Raw genomic sequence first — 17647 nt, forward strand, 5'->3', positions numbered from 1 at the left:
TAAATAGGAGTAACATGTTTATGTCATAAGTGTATGCATTGTAATTTATTGAGAATCCCCCAAAAGGTTCAACTTGATTTAGAGAAAGCCACTAGTACAAGATTTGAGAACTTTTACTTCACAGTATATATGCTACCAAAGGGATATTAGAAAAGGGATATTAGGTATTGAAAAATAATTCACACCATTGATGTAATAAAAAATCACAAAACTTAGCAGCCTGTCTCTTCCCCCCTCTGCTCCAAATATCAGCCTTTTATATTTATTTTAACTCCCATATTTTTCCTACAGCTCCCACCAGCATTTCTAGCACACACTGTCCGAAGTTTCTTCACATCAACAATTTTACGAGGGACACTGGTGCAGCTTGAGGAGGGTGAATTCTGTTTCCCATTTTTAATCTTATGATATGACATGTTTTCTCCTTGTTTTAACTTATCAGCCAGAAGAATGCTCATTTAGGACACTTCTATTCCTTTCTGAAAATTGTGTAAAGGCCAAATAGGTGCCTTTGCTTTGGCGTGAAGTTTCAGGGCAAAGAAACTTAGTATTTAATAGAAGGCAAAGTTTAACAAAATAATTTAAAGAGCATTTGTCATTTTAAGGTAATACTGAGGAGCTGGTATATTTCTCCTTCATGGTTGGCTGTAGGAAGGGTGAAATTTTGAGTTGGCCTAAGATTCTGTATAATTTCAAAATGATATTTAAAACTGCTAATTTTGTTAGGTGCCTAGTAGCATCTTAAAGATTGAGATGGCCTGGGAACAAGGAAAGCTCACATTTACATTTTAATAATTAAATACGCAATGGAGAACAAGCTAAAAAGCAAGGCAAATTATCTAAATAAGGGATATTTAGCCTCGGCAATTTTAAGACGTGTGGACTGGTTGGGAATTCTGGCAGTTGAAGTCCACATACCTTAAACTTACCAAGATTTGGTCACCTCTGCTTTAAACAAGAAATTAGAACATAGTGAAGAGTTGTATTTTCTTGAAGCTTACAACCCTAACACTGGGTTGCCTTTGCTCCATACTCTTGCCTGTCTGCTGCCATCCATAAGACTTCCTGGCTGGGCAGACTCATTTCTCCATTCCCTACAAATTCTGGATTCTGATCAGTGGTGGGTTCCAGATCCCGTTGCAACCATACCGGTTGCGATGGGCCCAGCGTCCTCCACGTGAATGTGCGCAGCGTGAGCGTGCATGCACGTGTTGCATGCATGCATCTTACCCTCCAGCAACAACCCCGCGAGCCTCTGCAACGCTCCATCTGCTCGGTGGAGTGTTGCGCAGGCGCTGTATGTGCCATGCGCGGAAGCGCCAAAAAGTTTAAAGACATGTTAGGACGGTGGGCGGGTGGGCCCTCTGGAGCACCGTACTGGAACGGTACCCTGTGCTCCGGGCAGGCTGCGGTACACCCATACCAGGGCATACTGCCTGCAACCCACCACTGATTCTGATGGAGTAGCCCTTACCCTTCCCAATATGGAATTATTTGCTGACTAACAGCTGGATCTTCTCCTGGTTTTCTTTTTTTTCTTCTCATTTTTTATGTCCTTGGTAGCTCCTTGAACAACTGATAAACTTACGTTCCTGACCAAATTCCAGTTCCTTATCTTCTGTGGAATGTAAGCCTTGTATCTGGGCATTTCTGTATTATGTTTTATTGAAACAAAATAAGTGCACATGTGGGTATTTGCTTATGTTTTGGAAACAAAACCTGTCCATTTCTTCTGGCCAAGGGGTCTACTTTACCTGTCCTCTGCTTGAAAGCTTATCTACTTCAACGTTGGTCTCAAGATAATTAACCACAAGAGAGTGGGGGAATCCATCAGTAGTACTTGGGCAGTGAAATATGCCATCACCTAGGTTAGCTGGTTGAAGTATTTTCCAATATGGCTGGCCAGTATTGTATTTCTGTTAATTTACCATTATATTAAACCTGAATCATATACATATGGATTAGCATTTGCAGTTTTTAATGCAACTATCTTTTCCCCCCTTGATGTTTGTCATTCCAGGCATAAGGTTCAAGTGACAGCATGCTTATACACAGCAGTGAGCTTACTTTTTGTCTGAATTGTCTGTGGGATTAACCTAAACTCTAGCCATGGGCTAGAACAGGGATCTCCAACCTTGGCAACTTTAAGCCTTGTGGACTTCAACTCCCAGAATTCCTCGGCCAGTGCTTAAAGTCTTAAAGTTGCCAAGGTTGGAGACCCCTGGGCTAGAATCCTCCCTTGAACAGAGTCGTGGTAAAGGCACCAAGCTAGAAACCAGGAGACTGTGAATTGTAGCCCCACATCAGGCACAAAGCCAGCAGGGTGACGTTGGGCCAGCCACACACTTGTAACTGGAGTGAGAGGGAGGCAAGGCCAAACCACTTCCAAAAATCTTGGCAAGAGTACAGTTAGAACTAGTAGTCCAAAAAGTTGCCAGGAATGAGCAATGATGTGGGGGCACCTAACAATCCAGTTTGACAGAGCAGCCGGGATTGTTAACTCTCTCAAGATCTGGACCAGTGTTTCTCGACCTTGAGAATCTTAAGAGATGTGAATTTAATGGTGGATGGGGAATTCTAGGAGTTGGAGTCCACGTGTCTTAAAGTTATCAAGGTTGAGAAACACTGGTCTGCACTGTTCCCCTCCTCCCACCCCTTATAAGACTCTCTGGAGATGTTGTGACAAGGAAGAAGTAATACAAGAGCCCCCTTTGGACAGATGCATGTGTCAACTGCTGCCTTTTTGGCTGGCTCAGGAATTCTGGAAGTTAAATCCCACAGGTTGTAGAGTTGCTATAGTTTGCCACCCTTAGTCTAGAGGAACGATACCTTTGTCTCATTTATTACATAGCTTTGGCATATAAAAGGGAGGGAAAGGGGCCAAAAGTTCACGAAATGCACTAGAGGTAATCCTCAACCTACAACCATTCGTTTAGTCACCGCTTGGAGTATAACATCAGTGACCCATGACTGTTTTTCACACTTAGAACCGTTGCAGCATCGCCATGGGTCATGTGATTAAAAAATCGGATGCTTGGCAACGGGTTCATATTTATGACTGTTGCAGTGTCCCAGGATTATGTGATCCCCTTTTGTGACCTTCTGACTAATGGAGTCTGTGTGGAGACCAGATTCATTTAGCCCTGTTACTGACTTAATAACTGCAGTGATTCACTTAATAACTATGGCAGGAAAGGTTGTAAAATAGGGGAAAACTGACTTCACAAACATCTTGCTTAGCAACAGAAATTTTGGTCGTAAGTCAAGGCATACCTGTACTTGTCCGTGCAATGTGTAGCAATGGACAAGCATAATTGAATGTTTATCAACTAAAAGCAAATGAGCACCTGTTCTAAGTTACAATGGCTCTGAAAACAGCTCACAACAGGTCTTCGCACTTACAATCAACACAGCATTCCCCCTGGATACATGATTGAAATTCAGGCGCTTGGCAACTGCCATGTACTTACAATTGCAGTGTCCCTCGGTCATGTGATCACTATTTCTAACTTTCCCAGCTGGCTTCCAACAAGCAAAGTCAATGGGGGAAGTTGGATTCACTTACTGATGGCATGAGTAACCACTCCTATGACTTGTTTAACAACTGTGGCAAAAGAAGGTCATAACATTGGGTATAGCATAGCCCAGTGATGGGCAACCTTTTTGGCGTGGTGTGTCAAAAATCGGCAAAAAATCGAGCATAACTCGCGTTGTGTGTCACTTCGACAAAAACATAATTTTGCGCAATTTATAGTTGCTGCTAATGGCGCTCACAGTTCCCGTTGGCACTCCGCTGTTCCCTGCTGTGGTGCGGTCGTAACCGACAGTCCCAGAAGTAGACTCTCTGTGCCGGCCTGACTGGAGAGAGGCGCACACTGTTCCCGCGCTCCTCTCCTGCGGGTCCTCCCTCGCTGCGCTGATGACGTGTGTGCGCACGGCATGCACGCCTTACCAGCAGCCCCTGCGCTCAGAAAGGGGCAGCGGCGATACAGTAAGTGAGTGTGGGCGGGGGAGATCACACGTCCCGCCCCCCCCCCGTTCCTCCAGCACAGATTCTTTCATCCTCGGCGGCCGTGCAGGAGCCGAGGATGAATCGCATGAAATCCTGTGCGTGTCACCCCAAATGGCTACGCGTGTCAGCACTGACACGCGTGTCATAGGTTCGCCATCACTGGCATAGCCTTTATTGTCCTTGTGCATCATGTATACAGCGAAATTGGTTTTAGCCTCACTGGTGTAACCCATGAAAAAAAATACAAACAACATAAATAGCATAAAAAATAATCCCTATGCAAGTAATTGGGGGCGGGGGGGACTGGTGCAACTCACTTAAAAACCACCTTAGTTAGCAACATAAATTCTGGTCCCAAATGTGCTCATTAGTCGAGGAGTATCTGTATCAGAATTCCTGGCCTGAAAATTCATTGCTGAGAATTTTAATTCCAGTATATCGTATTTCCCAGGTTGGGAAAGATTTACCAAACATCCACAATTGGAAGTAGCTGAAGCATTTAGCAATTTTGGAATAAAATTCTCTTTGGAACATTTTCACTGAAAAATAGCAGCTTTCTGCAGCAGTGTTTATGATTGGTAAAAGTTGCTGTCTTGGTCGACCAGAAGTTCTCCAGCTGGACAGACGTGGGGGTGTGTGGGCTCTCAAGAGTCTCACATGAACCCTGTCTGACAAACCATCTCTGAGATCTTTTTTAGATCAGAACCCCCCTGGAGGGGGGGCTAAGAAGAAGGGGCAGCATCTCATCAGACCCAGTGGGAGGCAACAGGTCCCTCGCAGGTCAGAGATTTGCCCTCTGAATCAGAGTAGGGATGGCAGCATGGCAATATGGCTGACAAGATGCTGACTTCTAGTCAAAGCAAATGAACAGGAGTGCGAGGAAGAGATGAAAGACCGGTAAGAAAATTCATCTAACCCACAGCCATAAATCAAACTTGCAAAAGGCAAAGAATCTTGAGAGCACAGATAATATTGATGGTCAGATGGCTGGGATTTTTTCAAAAAGAAAGAAAGAAAAGGAAAATGGAGGGTTGAAACATTACACACACACACCCCAAGCCTTTTGCTTGAAACAATTCGGACAGAAAGGGAGAAAGCAGAGAAGTGACTCACTCAAATATTAACTCTAAATTTGGTTTCTGACTTGAAAAGATTGTGTTTTTAAAGGAGTCTAGGAGCGTGAAGATTTATTTCGTCTGAGTGTCTCTTAACTAACATATCTTGAGCAATTCCAATTAATGAGAGGTGGAATGCAACAAAGGAGAAAGATCAAGAAAAAAGCACTATCTCCTCATTGAGAACTGATAACCTAATCTTGCCTGTGTGGGAAATTCTAATTAACCAACAGCCATAAATCAGAACTTGGAAAAGCAGGTGTCAAAGAATAAACATACCCAAGTTTTGGCTGTATGCAAGCTTGTTCCAATTAATATATTTTGAGCAGCTATGACCAACGAGAGGTGAGGAGTGGCAAGGAAAGGAAATAATAACAGAGTCAAGAACTGGGAAAAGGTTTTTTTTTTCTTTTTTTCTGCAAAAGATTACGATGGCTTCAGCGTCTCTTCCGGTTTCACAATAGCTGAATTAACTAAATTTAAGGTAGACCAGAACCTCGAAATAAGACTTTTATAACTAACTAATTATGGAACTTGACATTAAGGAAGAACAAAAGACCAACATGGCTCCTGTCGTTCTTCCCCACAGCAGCTGAAGTAGATAAATTTAAAGTGGATCAGAACTCTGAAATAAGAACTGTATAACTAACTGTAACTTTGGAACTGGACATCATGGGAATTTGAAGAGCTACGTGAAATTATAAAAAATATGCATAAATCATTAAAATCAAGCCTAAATAGAATTTTGAACCCAGAGAAGCAGGTATTTAGAAGGCAAAGAAGAAGGGAAGCAAGATAATGAAGGGGTAAAAATGGAGGGAAATAAAAAGCAGACAAAAAACTCCATTGGCAGTGGTATAGGGAAAATTGTAAAATTTGTCAAAGGGGGATGTGTCCCAACAAAAGGGGGAAAAAAGCAGGAAAAAGATGTCTTGGAGGTTGTCAGTGGCATAAGGAAAATTGAAGTAGGAGATTACGCCCCAACAAAGAGAAATATAAAATATCTTTTTGATGGTGGCTTGGGGAAAATTGAAGGGTGTGGACGTGTCAAAACAAAGAAAAGGGAGAAGGCAGGAACAGAGAAGTTGAACAAAAGACACTAAGAAAAAAAATCAGACAACTAGAAATTGTTATATGGGAAAATATAAAGCTAAGATAAGGGGTTTATTCCGAAATATGACAATAAAATGAAGTTGCTAACTGGTTGACTATTATAATGGAAAGATAATTAAATGAAGGTTAAAATATATGGAATATGGACAAATACGAAACTGATATGGGGAGATTGTAAAGCAGAGGTTTGTGATTCATTTTTATACATGATGTTAAACTGAGTTGCTAATTGATTAAATATGACAATTGGAGGACAATTAGGCATGGGTTAAAATATATGAAACATGGACATATACAGAACTTTTAAGATGATGAACAAAGTGAGATGTTTACCACTTGTTATTCTACATAGTAGATTAAGGGAATTGTAATGAACATTGAACAGTAAGGGTTGCCATTTATAGACAATTAACGGTAATCTAACCCAAGATATGGAAAAATGGAAAGGGAACATGAAATATATTTACAATGGGAAACTATTGAGATTTGAAGACAGAATCACAAATTGGGGGCATGTAAGGATGTATAATTATATAAATATAATGATGAGAATAGCTGGGAATTGTAACCAGGTCTACATCTCGGCTAAAATTAGGCTGGGGGTGGGGTGGGTTTAAAAGCACAATGACTGTATATGTATACTTTTTTGTTCTATTCTTTTTTAAAAAGAAGGAAGATATATGTTAAAATTAAATATGTCTATTGAAAAGGAATTATAAATACCATCAACATAAAATGGAGCTTGCGCAGAAGCTGAAATACACTAAGTAAATGAGAAGAAGAGTGTGAAGTAGAGGAGAGAGAGGGAAGAAGAGAGGGATAGGAGAGAGGGCAGGGGGGAAGAGGAGGAGAGAAAGGAGGAGTGGAAAGGGGAGAGAGGAGAAGGAGAGAGGAAGGGGAAGTAAAGAAGAGAAGGATGACAGAGGGAAGAAAGGAGGTAGAGAGGAGGAGGAGAGAGGGAGAAGAAAGTGATGGATAAAGTACAAATATGGTGTATGGAGAGCAGAAGAGCCAATCATTGTTTTTAGGAGTTGATGGTAAGATGAATTGATGTAACCATTTAATAATACAATATGATGTTGGCTATGTAATAGTATACGTGTGATTATATGTTATGAAAATGAAAAAATAAAAAAACTTTATATACAAAAAAAAGTTGCTGTCTTGCTGGTACAGTAAGGAGGAGAATTTGCCAACAATATCAAAAATTGAATTCAGGACTATGCCCAACTAATGTGTTGTTCCATTCCTGTTTTCTCTCTGGAATTGACAATGTGAACAAAAGTAAAGAAATAATGCAAGGGCTACTAAAAGGCTATTGAAGAGGCAATGGGGGGGGGGGGGGAGAGAATCAAGATAGTGGCTGACTGCAACAACACAATTACATCCCTGTTCCTTTTTTACATGACATGGATGCATGGCTGATTTTATGACTTCCTGCATTGAACCTACATGTTAGGATTGTAGGAAGTCCATCTAGATCAGTGATGATTCACCTTTTTGGTGCCCAATGCCCAAAGTGCGCCCCCCCCCGTGAATGCATATGTGTGTGCCTCCATCCCCAAAATGCAATGTGAGCACCACCCACGCATGTGCCCACGTTTCCTACACATTCCTCCCCTGTGCATGTGCTCTGCCCATTTTGGCTTCCAGCAGGAAGCTTTTTAAGCCCAAAATGGGGCACCAGGAGAGCCCACACGATATCCTCAGTTTCTCCCCAGCACGCCCAGGCTTCCTTCTCCATTCCTGCCTCCCATGCCATCCCTGATCTGCAGAGATCGGTGAAGGCCCCATGGATGCGTGGCATAGACCTGAATACTAGCTGGCCGGTGGAGGCACACGCATGTGCGGTGGAGCTGGGCTCGACGATGGCTGGCGTGCCACAGGTGGCCACCATGGATCTAGGTTTTGAAGGAAAAAATAAGACTGATTTTCAATCATCGTTTTAGCTGCTTCAAGCAATACAACTCTCTACATGCAACAAAATAATATGAGTGGGTTCCTACAGTCCACAAAGCTAAAATGTGATCAACTTTTTTGTGACCTAGTTAGTGACTGGTTTTTTTACTCAATAAATCATGATTAAGCTAACTTTGGCTTGGTATGTTCTGAAGGTTGCATTGATGTGGTTTGAAGAGCCCCCCCCCCCTGCAACAGTAACTATGGCACCCACCAAACTTCACCTTGGTTACAAGCATAATCTCTCAGGAAGTTTACACCATATACACATTAGAAAATGCAAGCAACTGAAAGATACAGAAGACAGAATCTCCATTGTTGTTACAATTTCCTATCTCTCATGGTGCTCTATTACAAAGGAGTCTTTCTAGCATGCTAAGTCGTTGCGCATTTTGGTTTGCACCATTTGCTGTGTAAACTCAATTACTTGTCAGCGTTCCAAATATCATCCAGAATGAAATCAGAGTTCAAGACATAACTTTCATCAAAGTTCCAATTTAATAAGACAGACATGTTGGTAATCTATGGAGACCTGAATCTGAAAGCTTCCTGAGTTTCCACCCAGTTGAAGTCATGATCTTGTCCCCACACCCACAAGTCCATCACATGGTCCCAATCTTCCTCCGCCAACTCTGGCATTTCCACCCATCTAGTTCCGGTCAGGTGCAGAGGTGCGGAGACAAAGAATGACCTTGAGCTTCTAGAAAGGAATGTTTTATTTTAACAACAACACATTCTACTCTATCCCCCCTCCCAATTCCCCACTGATGAAACAGCATAGTAAAGAAAGAGAGAGTGTGGCAGGCCAAAGATCCTAAAAGGAATATGATTGCAGGCCTGACATAACTATAGTTTGTAAATCATGATTTCAGGCTTTGTATGCATGAAGCTGAACCATTTGTAGCTTAATCAGTATCCTGCAACTCGGTAAAACCAACCCATATCCAAAGTCATCCTTTTAATTTGACTCTCCCAAAACTTCCTCTTCGTGGATTACTGCCTTGCCGTGACGAAGGGGCTTGCCTAGCTCAATGAAGCTATGAGCTATGCCTTGCAGGGCCTCCCAAGATGGACAGGTCATAGCAGAGAGCTCCACTGGAGGCGGAAATGGCAACCCACTCCAGTATCTTTGCCATGAAAACCCCATGGACAGTACCAAAGGGGAAAAAGATATGACCCTGGAAGATATGACCCTTCGGGTCAGAAGGTATCCAATATGCTCCTTGGGAAGAGCAGAGGGCAGAGGGCTAAGATTGAGGGCAAAAGATGGGGATGACAGAGAGGTGGCTGGATGGAGTCACTGAAGCAGTCAGCGTGAGCTTAAATCAGGGGTCCCCAAACTTGGCAACTTTAAGACTTGTGGATTCCTGCTATGCTGGCGGGAGAATTCTGGGAGTTGAAGTCCACAAGTCTTAAAGTTGCCAAGTTTGAAAACTTCTGGCTTAAATGGACTCCATGGAATGGTAGATAACAAGAAGGCCTGGAGGAACGTTGTCTATTGGATCACGATGGGTCAGACACGATTTCGCAACTAACAACAACAAATACTTTTAATTTGATTCTCCCAAAACTAAATCTCTATTCCATTTCTTTGTATGTGTGTGTGTCTGCCTTCAAGACAACGTTTTGACTCTGGGCAACTGCTTAGACAAGTCCCTGCAGTTTTATTGGCAACATATCAGAAGGGGTTTGGTCCTTGCCTACTTCCTAGGGCTGAGAGTGTGTGACTGGCCCAAGGTCACCCAGTTGACTTCATGGGTAAGGCGAGTCTAGAGAGCATGGATTCTTGGTGTGTCTGGCATTTGCAGCGTGTTTATCATCTCTCACCTTGTCTTCTATTCTGAGAGATAAGCTGTGCAGGCTATTTAGATAATCTCCTATCTTGATTTCAGCAAGGCTGGGAGAACCAGTTTGTCCCTGTAGTGTTAAGGTGTTGTCCTGGAACCTGGAAACCACGGAGTTCTAGTTCTGCCTTAGGCATGAAAAGCGGCTGAGTGACTTTGAGCCTGTCACTCTCTCTCAATCCAATTCACTGCACAGGGTTGTTTTTCTTAGGAAAATAAGAGCTATCTGTGTTTGCTGCCTTGAGCTGTAGGTGGGGGGAAAAACAGGATGAAAAAAGTATAAAAGGAAATCATGGTTCTTCACAAACGCTCCATGGTTTGCCCTAAGATTATTCTCTTCTTTGTTACAATCCTTAGTCCTTAATGAATCAAAATGCCAAAGATTTGCTGCTACAGGTATTCCTTGAGTCACTGCCTATCATGGTCATAATGTCTGGCGGTCATAATATGGACCAGTCACGTGACCTTGTTTGAGGTAGTCCAGTGAATCGCCACAGTTGTTAAGCAAAGCCATGGTTGTTGAGTGAACACCTAAGTCAATAAGCGAAGCAATAGCTTGCCTGTGGATGGGTTTTTTGCCGTAAACTAGAAATATATGCGAGTTTTCAGCAAAACCATTATAAAACACGTCATATGATGGCAGGATGCTTCAAATGGCTATAAATGCAACCCAGTTGCTGAATGTACAAAATACAGTTGTGATCGTTTTGTGTGTGTGTGAGGGGGCGGGCGAAACCAACCAAATTTTGAATCTGGGCTTTAAATACTTATCCAGGCAGGTCCATTGGAACTTTGAATCAGAGGTGCCATTCAGCCAGTTCTGACAGGTTCTGGAGAACTGGTAGCAGAAATTTTGAGTAGTTTGGAGAACCGGCAAAAAGACTGCCCCCCCACCCCTGCTGCCTCCCAGCTGATCTTCTTTTATTGCCCTGAACAGGAGAACAGAGCTGGAAAGCAGGTTAGTAGGGTGGGAAGGGAATCGGGATTTTGCAGTATCCCCTGCCACGCCCACAAAGCTACGCCCACCATTGCTTTGAATGGTTGCTGGCTGTAAGTTGAGGAACCCAAATTCAGATGTCTGGAATGATTCTGGCTGTATTCTTGTGTAGACACACAAACAATCCAGTAGCAGGTGCAGGAAATAGCTGGTCTGCACCCTTCCTTTTCCAACTATTTGCTCATATGTAACCATGGACTTGGATTTGCACTGAGTTTTGGACTCCTCATTTCTTCCAGCACCTCCTGTGCTGTGCACCTGAAGGGAGTGGGGAATGCATTAAACCAATCAGATATTGAAATTGCTACCCAGGATTTGTCTTATATTGACCATCTGACCAAATGTTGACATTTTCTGCCTGTCTTTGGAAATCTCAGGTCCTGAATTTGAATACTTTGCAGGCACTCATCTACGGACCTCTGATTCCAAAATTAACTGCTTTGGCAATTTTCAAACAGCATTTGAAACTGAATGAGGAACCCTTCCCCTCCCCCCCTCTTTTAATTTCCTTTAGCTTCCCTTCGGGACAATAATTCTATGTAATTCAGGAGGTGTTGCCATTCAATTTAAAAAAGCAATAGCACTTATATACTGCTTCATAGGGTTTTTACACCCATCTCTAAGCAGTTTACAGGGTCAGCATATTTTCCCCAACAATCTGGGTCCTCATTTTACCCACCTCGGAAGGATGGAAGGCTGAGCCAACCTTGAGCCGGTGACTGCAGCTAGCAGTCATCTGAAGTAGCCTGCTGTATTGCACTCTAACCACTGGGCCACCTCAGCTCTTATCTTCTAAAATCTTCTAAAATAGGGAAGGTTCCAGGAGTTTTTAATCTCGAGGTCCTGAAGACCAACCATCCCAACCATCAGATACAGCTAATTTCAATTTCAGAGATTATTCTGCTGGTGTCTCCTTGAGGAAAAAATATTTTTTATTTTCTTCTCTGCATTAGAATTTTCCAAAGTTCATTTTTTCTGGTCCTACCTGCTTATGAAGATCGTTTTTTCCTCCCCTAAGGCCATTGGCACACAACACACTTACATTAGAGTTTCTGCCTGATTTGTGATCTGTTCACATTTCTCTTCTGGCACAGCATTGGTTAGTCTGTGATGAACACATTGATCAGATTTGTATCCAGCCTTCATTATTTCATAAGTAACTCAAGATGGTGAACACACATAATACTCACAAATGAAAGTAAATATATATACGTGTCCCAAGATAATGTGCTGGATCCAAACAAGGCACAGTAATATCTAGTGAGTTGTAATCCCATTTTAGGCATGAAAGCCAACTGGGTGACTTTGGGCAGTTCCAGGAAACTGACAATTCTAATCCTGTCTTAAGCATGAAAGCTGGCTGGTGACTTTGGGCCAGTCATTCATTCTCAACTCAACATACCTCACAGGGTTGTTGTTATGGGGATAATAGGAAGGAGTGTATGTCTGCAAGATCCAAACTGGATCAGTCACTGGGACCACAGGTTTGGTCTTCCAAGCTTTCAAACTCATGCTGGAGCTTATCCTCAGGGAATTTATCTCTACCAGAATATGTGCTTTATTCTATTTTATTCCATTTTATATAAATCTCTGGTCCTGCCCAGATTGGATCCTGCATACATAATATTCCTTCGTATTATCCCCATAACAACAACCCTGTGATGTAGGTTGGGCTGAGAGTGATATGAACGGCCCAAAGTTACCCAACTGGCTTTCATGCCTAAATAGGATTACAACTCATTAGATTGTTAGAAGAAATGTTCATAATGTCCATCTGGATTCAGTACCAAGTGGGAAGAAAGACATGGAAACCATGGAGACTGCTTGGAAAGATGATTTAATGCTGGACAGGCTCACATGGTTGAGGTCCAGGGCAAAAAGGGAAGAGATGCTGAGAGAGCCTAGCTTTTATGCCTTCTCTCGGCTTTTTGAATTTGAGCTTGATTTCTGATTGGTTGTCAAACTCCCATGGAGCCATGCAGGGGTACTTTGTAGGTTGTGTTTGTGTCCCAGGCTTGGTTGAGCCTTGCTGGGTGATGATGTAATGAAGGGGCTTTGAGCAATTCCTCCTATGGCTCTGCCTGAAGGAGGAAGATCTTTGTTATGTAGAATAGACTGGCCCAGGTTTTAATGGCCCATTGACAAAGGTGAGGGGTTGAGTTTCTGCCTCCCTTTTAGGGGAAATATTCTACCCTTTTAATATTGCCTAAAATGTCTCATTTTTCTAGGAGAGTGGTGGGCTCTAATTTCCTACAAGATATTACTGTGCCTTGTTTGCAAGGAAGCTTTCAGGACAGAAATGAGCTGAAGAGTCTTAAATGTTTCACAAATCAACAGTGAATTGGAGTAAGCAAAACAATACCAGTGTGGCATCTGCCTCAAATGTTTTTTTAGGGAGGATTTCACCTACTGGTAATAGAATTGACACTGTTATCTAGTAAACCTTGTCAAGTTTCGCATTAATGAGTTCTAACATCGGAGACAAAGAGCAAAAGAATCAAATGTTTCAAAGAAGTTTCATCTGAGTTCTAATGAAGGCAGGATGTGAGGTACAAATATGCTTCATATAAGGCTGCCTGGATTTATATTAATCTCCATTAAGAAAAATCCTAAGTAATATTGTGACATCTATTATGTTTAACCACCTATATGTCATTTGGATAAAATTCTATCGAATCTTCTATCCACTCTTATTTACCATAGAAAGCAGCCTTTAGAGTCATGGAAAGTAGTAACCAAATGTGCTGGAATATACTTAAGTTTCTCTGAGCTGTAATTGGACACTTTCAAATGAGATCTGATTGGACAGCTTTGTCATCTTTCGGAAGACGCCCAGACTTTTTTACAGGTTGGCAACAGGGGGCGGGGCGCAGTGGGAGTAGACTGTTCTCGTTCAGAGTTTCCACTCTGGTCCGCCTTCAGACTATATTAAGTTCCTTGCCCAGCACCTTTCAGTTGTTGTCGGCTTGGTGGTTTAGTTGCTAAGATGTCTGGTCGTGGTAAAGGAGGGAAAGGCTTAGGGAAGGGAGGTGCCAAGAGGCACCGTAAGGTCCTTCGCGACAACATCCAGGGCATCACGAAGCCTGCCATTCGCCGCTTGGCTCGTCGTGGCGGAGTGAAGCGGATCTCCGGGCTCATCTATGAAGAGACCCGAGGCGTCTTAAAGGTCTTTTTGGAGAACGTTATCCGGGATGCCGTTACCTACACCGAGCATGCGAAGAGGAAGACGGTGACTGCTATGGACGTCGTTTATGCTTTGAAACGCCAGGGTCGCACCTTGTACGGTTTTGGTGGTTAAAAAGCAGCATTTCCACCGCTGACAAAGCAATCCAAAGGCCCTTTTCAGGGCCACCCACTCAGTCATTTTAAGAGCTCTTTCATTTGGGACTGGGGGGGGGGGGGGCTAACGTAACTACTGTAAACTCATTGCGATCATTGTGTTAGTAAATAATTAACTGAGCAAATGAAACTGCTTTGTTTCGTTTTTAATTTTTTAAGGTTTGTGAAAAAAAGGCTTGTTAAGGTTTTACCATTTTTTAAAGTATATTTTCAAGGCTTATCGCATGTATCTGCGGAAAGACTAGTTATTAGGGGAGACACTGGTGAAATGAAGCTTTCGGCATTTTCCACGTTCATCGGGAGACAAAAGAAAAGGGGAAAACGGATGTAGATTGATTACGCGCCACAAAGAATCAGTACTGCAGCGCGGCAAATTCAAACCTCGTTAATTGAACCGTAAGATTTATGTGAGAAATTTGCCACAAGATGGCAACAGAGGACAAGGAATGCCAATTCCAACCCTCCGCCCCGCCCTCCAAAAGCTCCCCATGAAAAGATCTGTACAATAATGTGAAAAAAACTACAACAATATACATAGCTACTGTTCAAAGGCCTGGCAGTGGTGAAACTGGTGACTAAATACATTTCCATCCTTCCCAGGTCAGTAAAATGAGCTAGATTGTTAGTGGCAATATGCTGACTCCCTAAAACTACTTAGAGCTGCAAAACATTATGAAGTGGTATAATGCATTACAGTCCTCTCTCAGCTGTTTACAGAGTCAGTGTATTGCCCCCAACAATCTGGGTCCTCATTTTACCCACCTCAGAAGGATGGAAGGCTGAGTCAACCTTGAGCCAGTGAGATTTGAAGTGCCGAACTGCAGCTAGCAGTAAGTTGAAGTAGCCTACAGTATACTATATAATATCTCCAGGGAATAGTTATGGCTGGAATAACAAGGAATCAAGTAAAATACTCATATCCTCAATTGCTATCAGTGATTAGTTTTCCATTGGCTTAAATGTTCTGCATTTTTAAAGCTAACCAAAACTTTGTAGTTACTATAGAGAGGATATATTTACATCTGAAGAATTGGGAAATATAGTGGATTACAAATAAACTGGGAAAATCAGAAGTGATGCTATATAACCATAGTAAAGAAGTGGAGATATTGAGAGGGAAATATAAATTAAAAATAGGAGATAGTATTAAATGTTTAATATTCAAGTTAAATAAATAAATATGAAAAAGAAAGATATAAAGATAAAACAGATAAATATGAGAAAGTAAAATTTAACTTAGTTTGGAAGAATTGCAATGATAAAATGAAGCTTTTACAAAAAATTATTTTTTGTTTGGATGAGCCAAATTAAATTCTCGGATCAAGAATTATGCAAATACAGAGGCTACTGGAAGTGTATTGTAATGGAGATAAGAAAACAAGTATAAGTAACGCATTATAATAATGAACCATTATGGGTGGGCTAGGTCTTCCAAATATTAGAAATATTGGGTTGCTAATCAATTAAAGGTGGTGCCAGATATTATAGTAGTAACTAGAGATTTAATATGGAAGAATATAGTTGAAAGAGTTAAGGAAATAGGTAATCCTATAGAAACATATTGGTTTAAAAAGAATATTTAAAAATGTTAGGAGGATACAAATCCCTTTTTAAAAAATTTGACGGAATATGACAAAATAGAGATACCGGCTAATGCCAGGAATCTCTCCTTTAACACTGGTGGTGGAAATGGAAACTTCCCTAAGACTGAATTGAAAGAATATTTTAGTAAACTAAAGAAATCAGATATACATATAATTGGGAAGACTGGAAAAACAAGATAAAGAATATAACACAACTACTTTTTTTTTAGCAGATATTAAAATAAATTGGTTGAATTTTAATACAATTAGAAAAATGGATAAAATTTAAAAAAGATTCAAGAAGAAAGACAGTTAACGAAATTTGAAGTGATTATAAAAGAATGTGAGATGAACGAAGAATATATAGGGAAAGGAAGAATAGGGAAAATGTATAGAATACTAACTGAATTAGAAGAGCAGGCAAAAGGTTTAAAATTAATTTGTAAATCAGATTTGGGAGAAATAACTGATAATGATTGGAAAGTTGGAATAAATAGTATATAAGAATATGTCAGTTAGAGTGTGGGAAGTTATCATCCAGCCCTCTCCCAGAAAAATGAAATATCCTAGGAATATTGAAAAGGCAGAATATTCTCTGGATGTGAAAAGAAAGAAACATGTTTTAAAGAAAGAATAGCCTGTAGCTTCCTGCCCATCCCCACCTTGTTAATGGGCCATTAAGAAGGCCAAGCTAGTCCAATTTACATAATAAAGACTTCTCCACTTCAGCTACAGGAAAGCATGATAATATTGGCCCCAAATGACCACATGGCATCTGAGAACTCAAACAAACCTGGATTCAAAACACAGCCTAGAGCAGTGTTTCTCAACCTTGGCAACTTGAAGATGTCTGGACTTCAACTCCCAGAATTCCCCAGCCAGCGAATGCATTCGCTGGCTGGGGAATTCTGGGAGTTGAAGTCCAGACATCTTCAAGTTGCCAAGGTTGAGAAACAGTGGCCTAGAGAGTAGCCCCTGCATGACCCATGGGAGTCTCACAACCAATCAGAATACATTTCTTACACAAGAACAGGAGAGGTGGGATTGAACAGGTTATAAAAAGCCTAGCAAGCCCCTTCCTCAGCCCTTCTCTTCTTCTCCACCAACATTGAAGCATGTGATCACCTTTTCTGTTCAGGACTCAAGCCATGTGGCCCTGTCCAACAATAAACAATCTTTCCAAGCAGCCTCCATGTCTCCAGTATCTTTTTCCCCACCTGGAGCCGAACCCAGAAGGACATTCTTTCATCAAGAGTTAAGGAAAATGGATGGTCTCCCTTATTCTCTCAAAATTAGCTCCTGAGGGGTAGTAGGGTTCTTCACACAAGCTGTTTACAGTATAGCTTACTTATCCCACCAAAGTACTAAGATACCATGTTGATTCAAAGGTTGCATCCTAACAACATCTAGAGTAAAGATAAGATCCTTTGATTCAGAAACATTTCAACTAAAAAGGCAGTAGCAGGTAGGAAGGTCCTTTGTCCCGAAAATGAGTTCCATTGCTGAAACTGACCTGCTTCTAGCTATCCATCACTTTTCCACACGAACATTATTTGTAAGTGGTGCCTGTTGTTGTTATCTCTTAGATAATAATACAGATGATTTAAACTTATATGTTTAGAAAAGGTTTTGGAAATGAAGGAAATGGCTATCAATTTATCTAGCGTCACCCACTGTTGGCTTTG

General features: G+C 41.5%; 1 protein-coding gene across 1 annotated transcript; it reads left to right on the plus strand.

Moving 5' to 3' along the window:
- Positions 1–14011: 14011 nt before the first annotated feature.
- On the plus strand, positions 14012–14434 carry LOC116522713 (histone H4). Its single transcript, XM_032237735.1, has one exon. It carries the CDS (start codon positions 14027–14029, stop codon positions 14336–14338), a length of 312 nt encoding a protein of 103 aa, XP_032093626.1. The 5' UTR covers positions 14012–14026; the 3' UTR covers positions 14339–14434.
- Positions 14435–17647: the final 3213 nt, after the last annotated feature.

This window comes from Thamnophis elegans, chromosome Z, assembly GCF_009769535.1.
Source record: "Thamnophis elegans isolate rThaEle1 chromosome Z, rThaEle1.pri, whole genome shotgun sequence".
Classification (NCBI taxonomy): domain Eukaryota; kingdom Metazoa; phylum Chordata; class Lepidosauria; order Squamata; family Colubridae; genus Thamnophis; species Thamnophis elegans.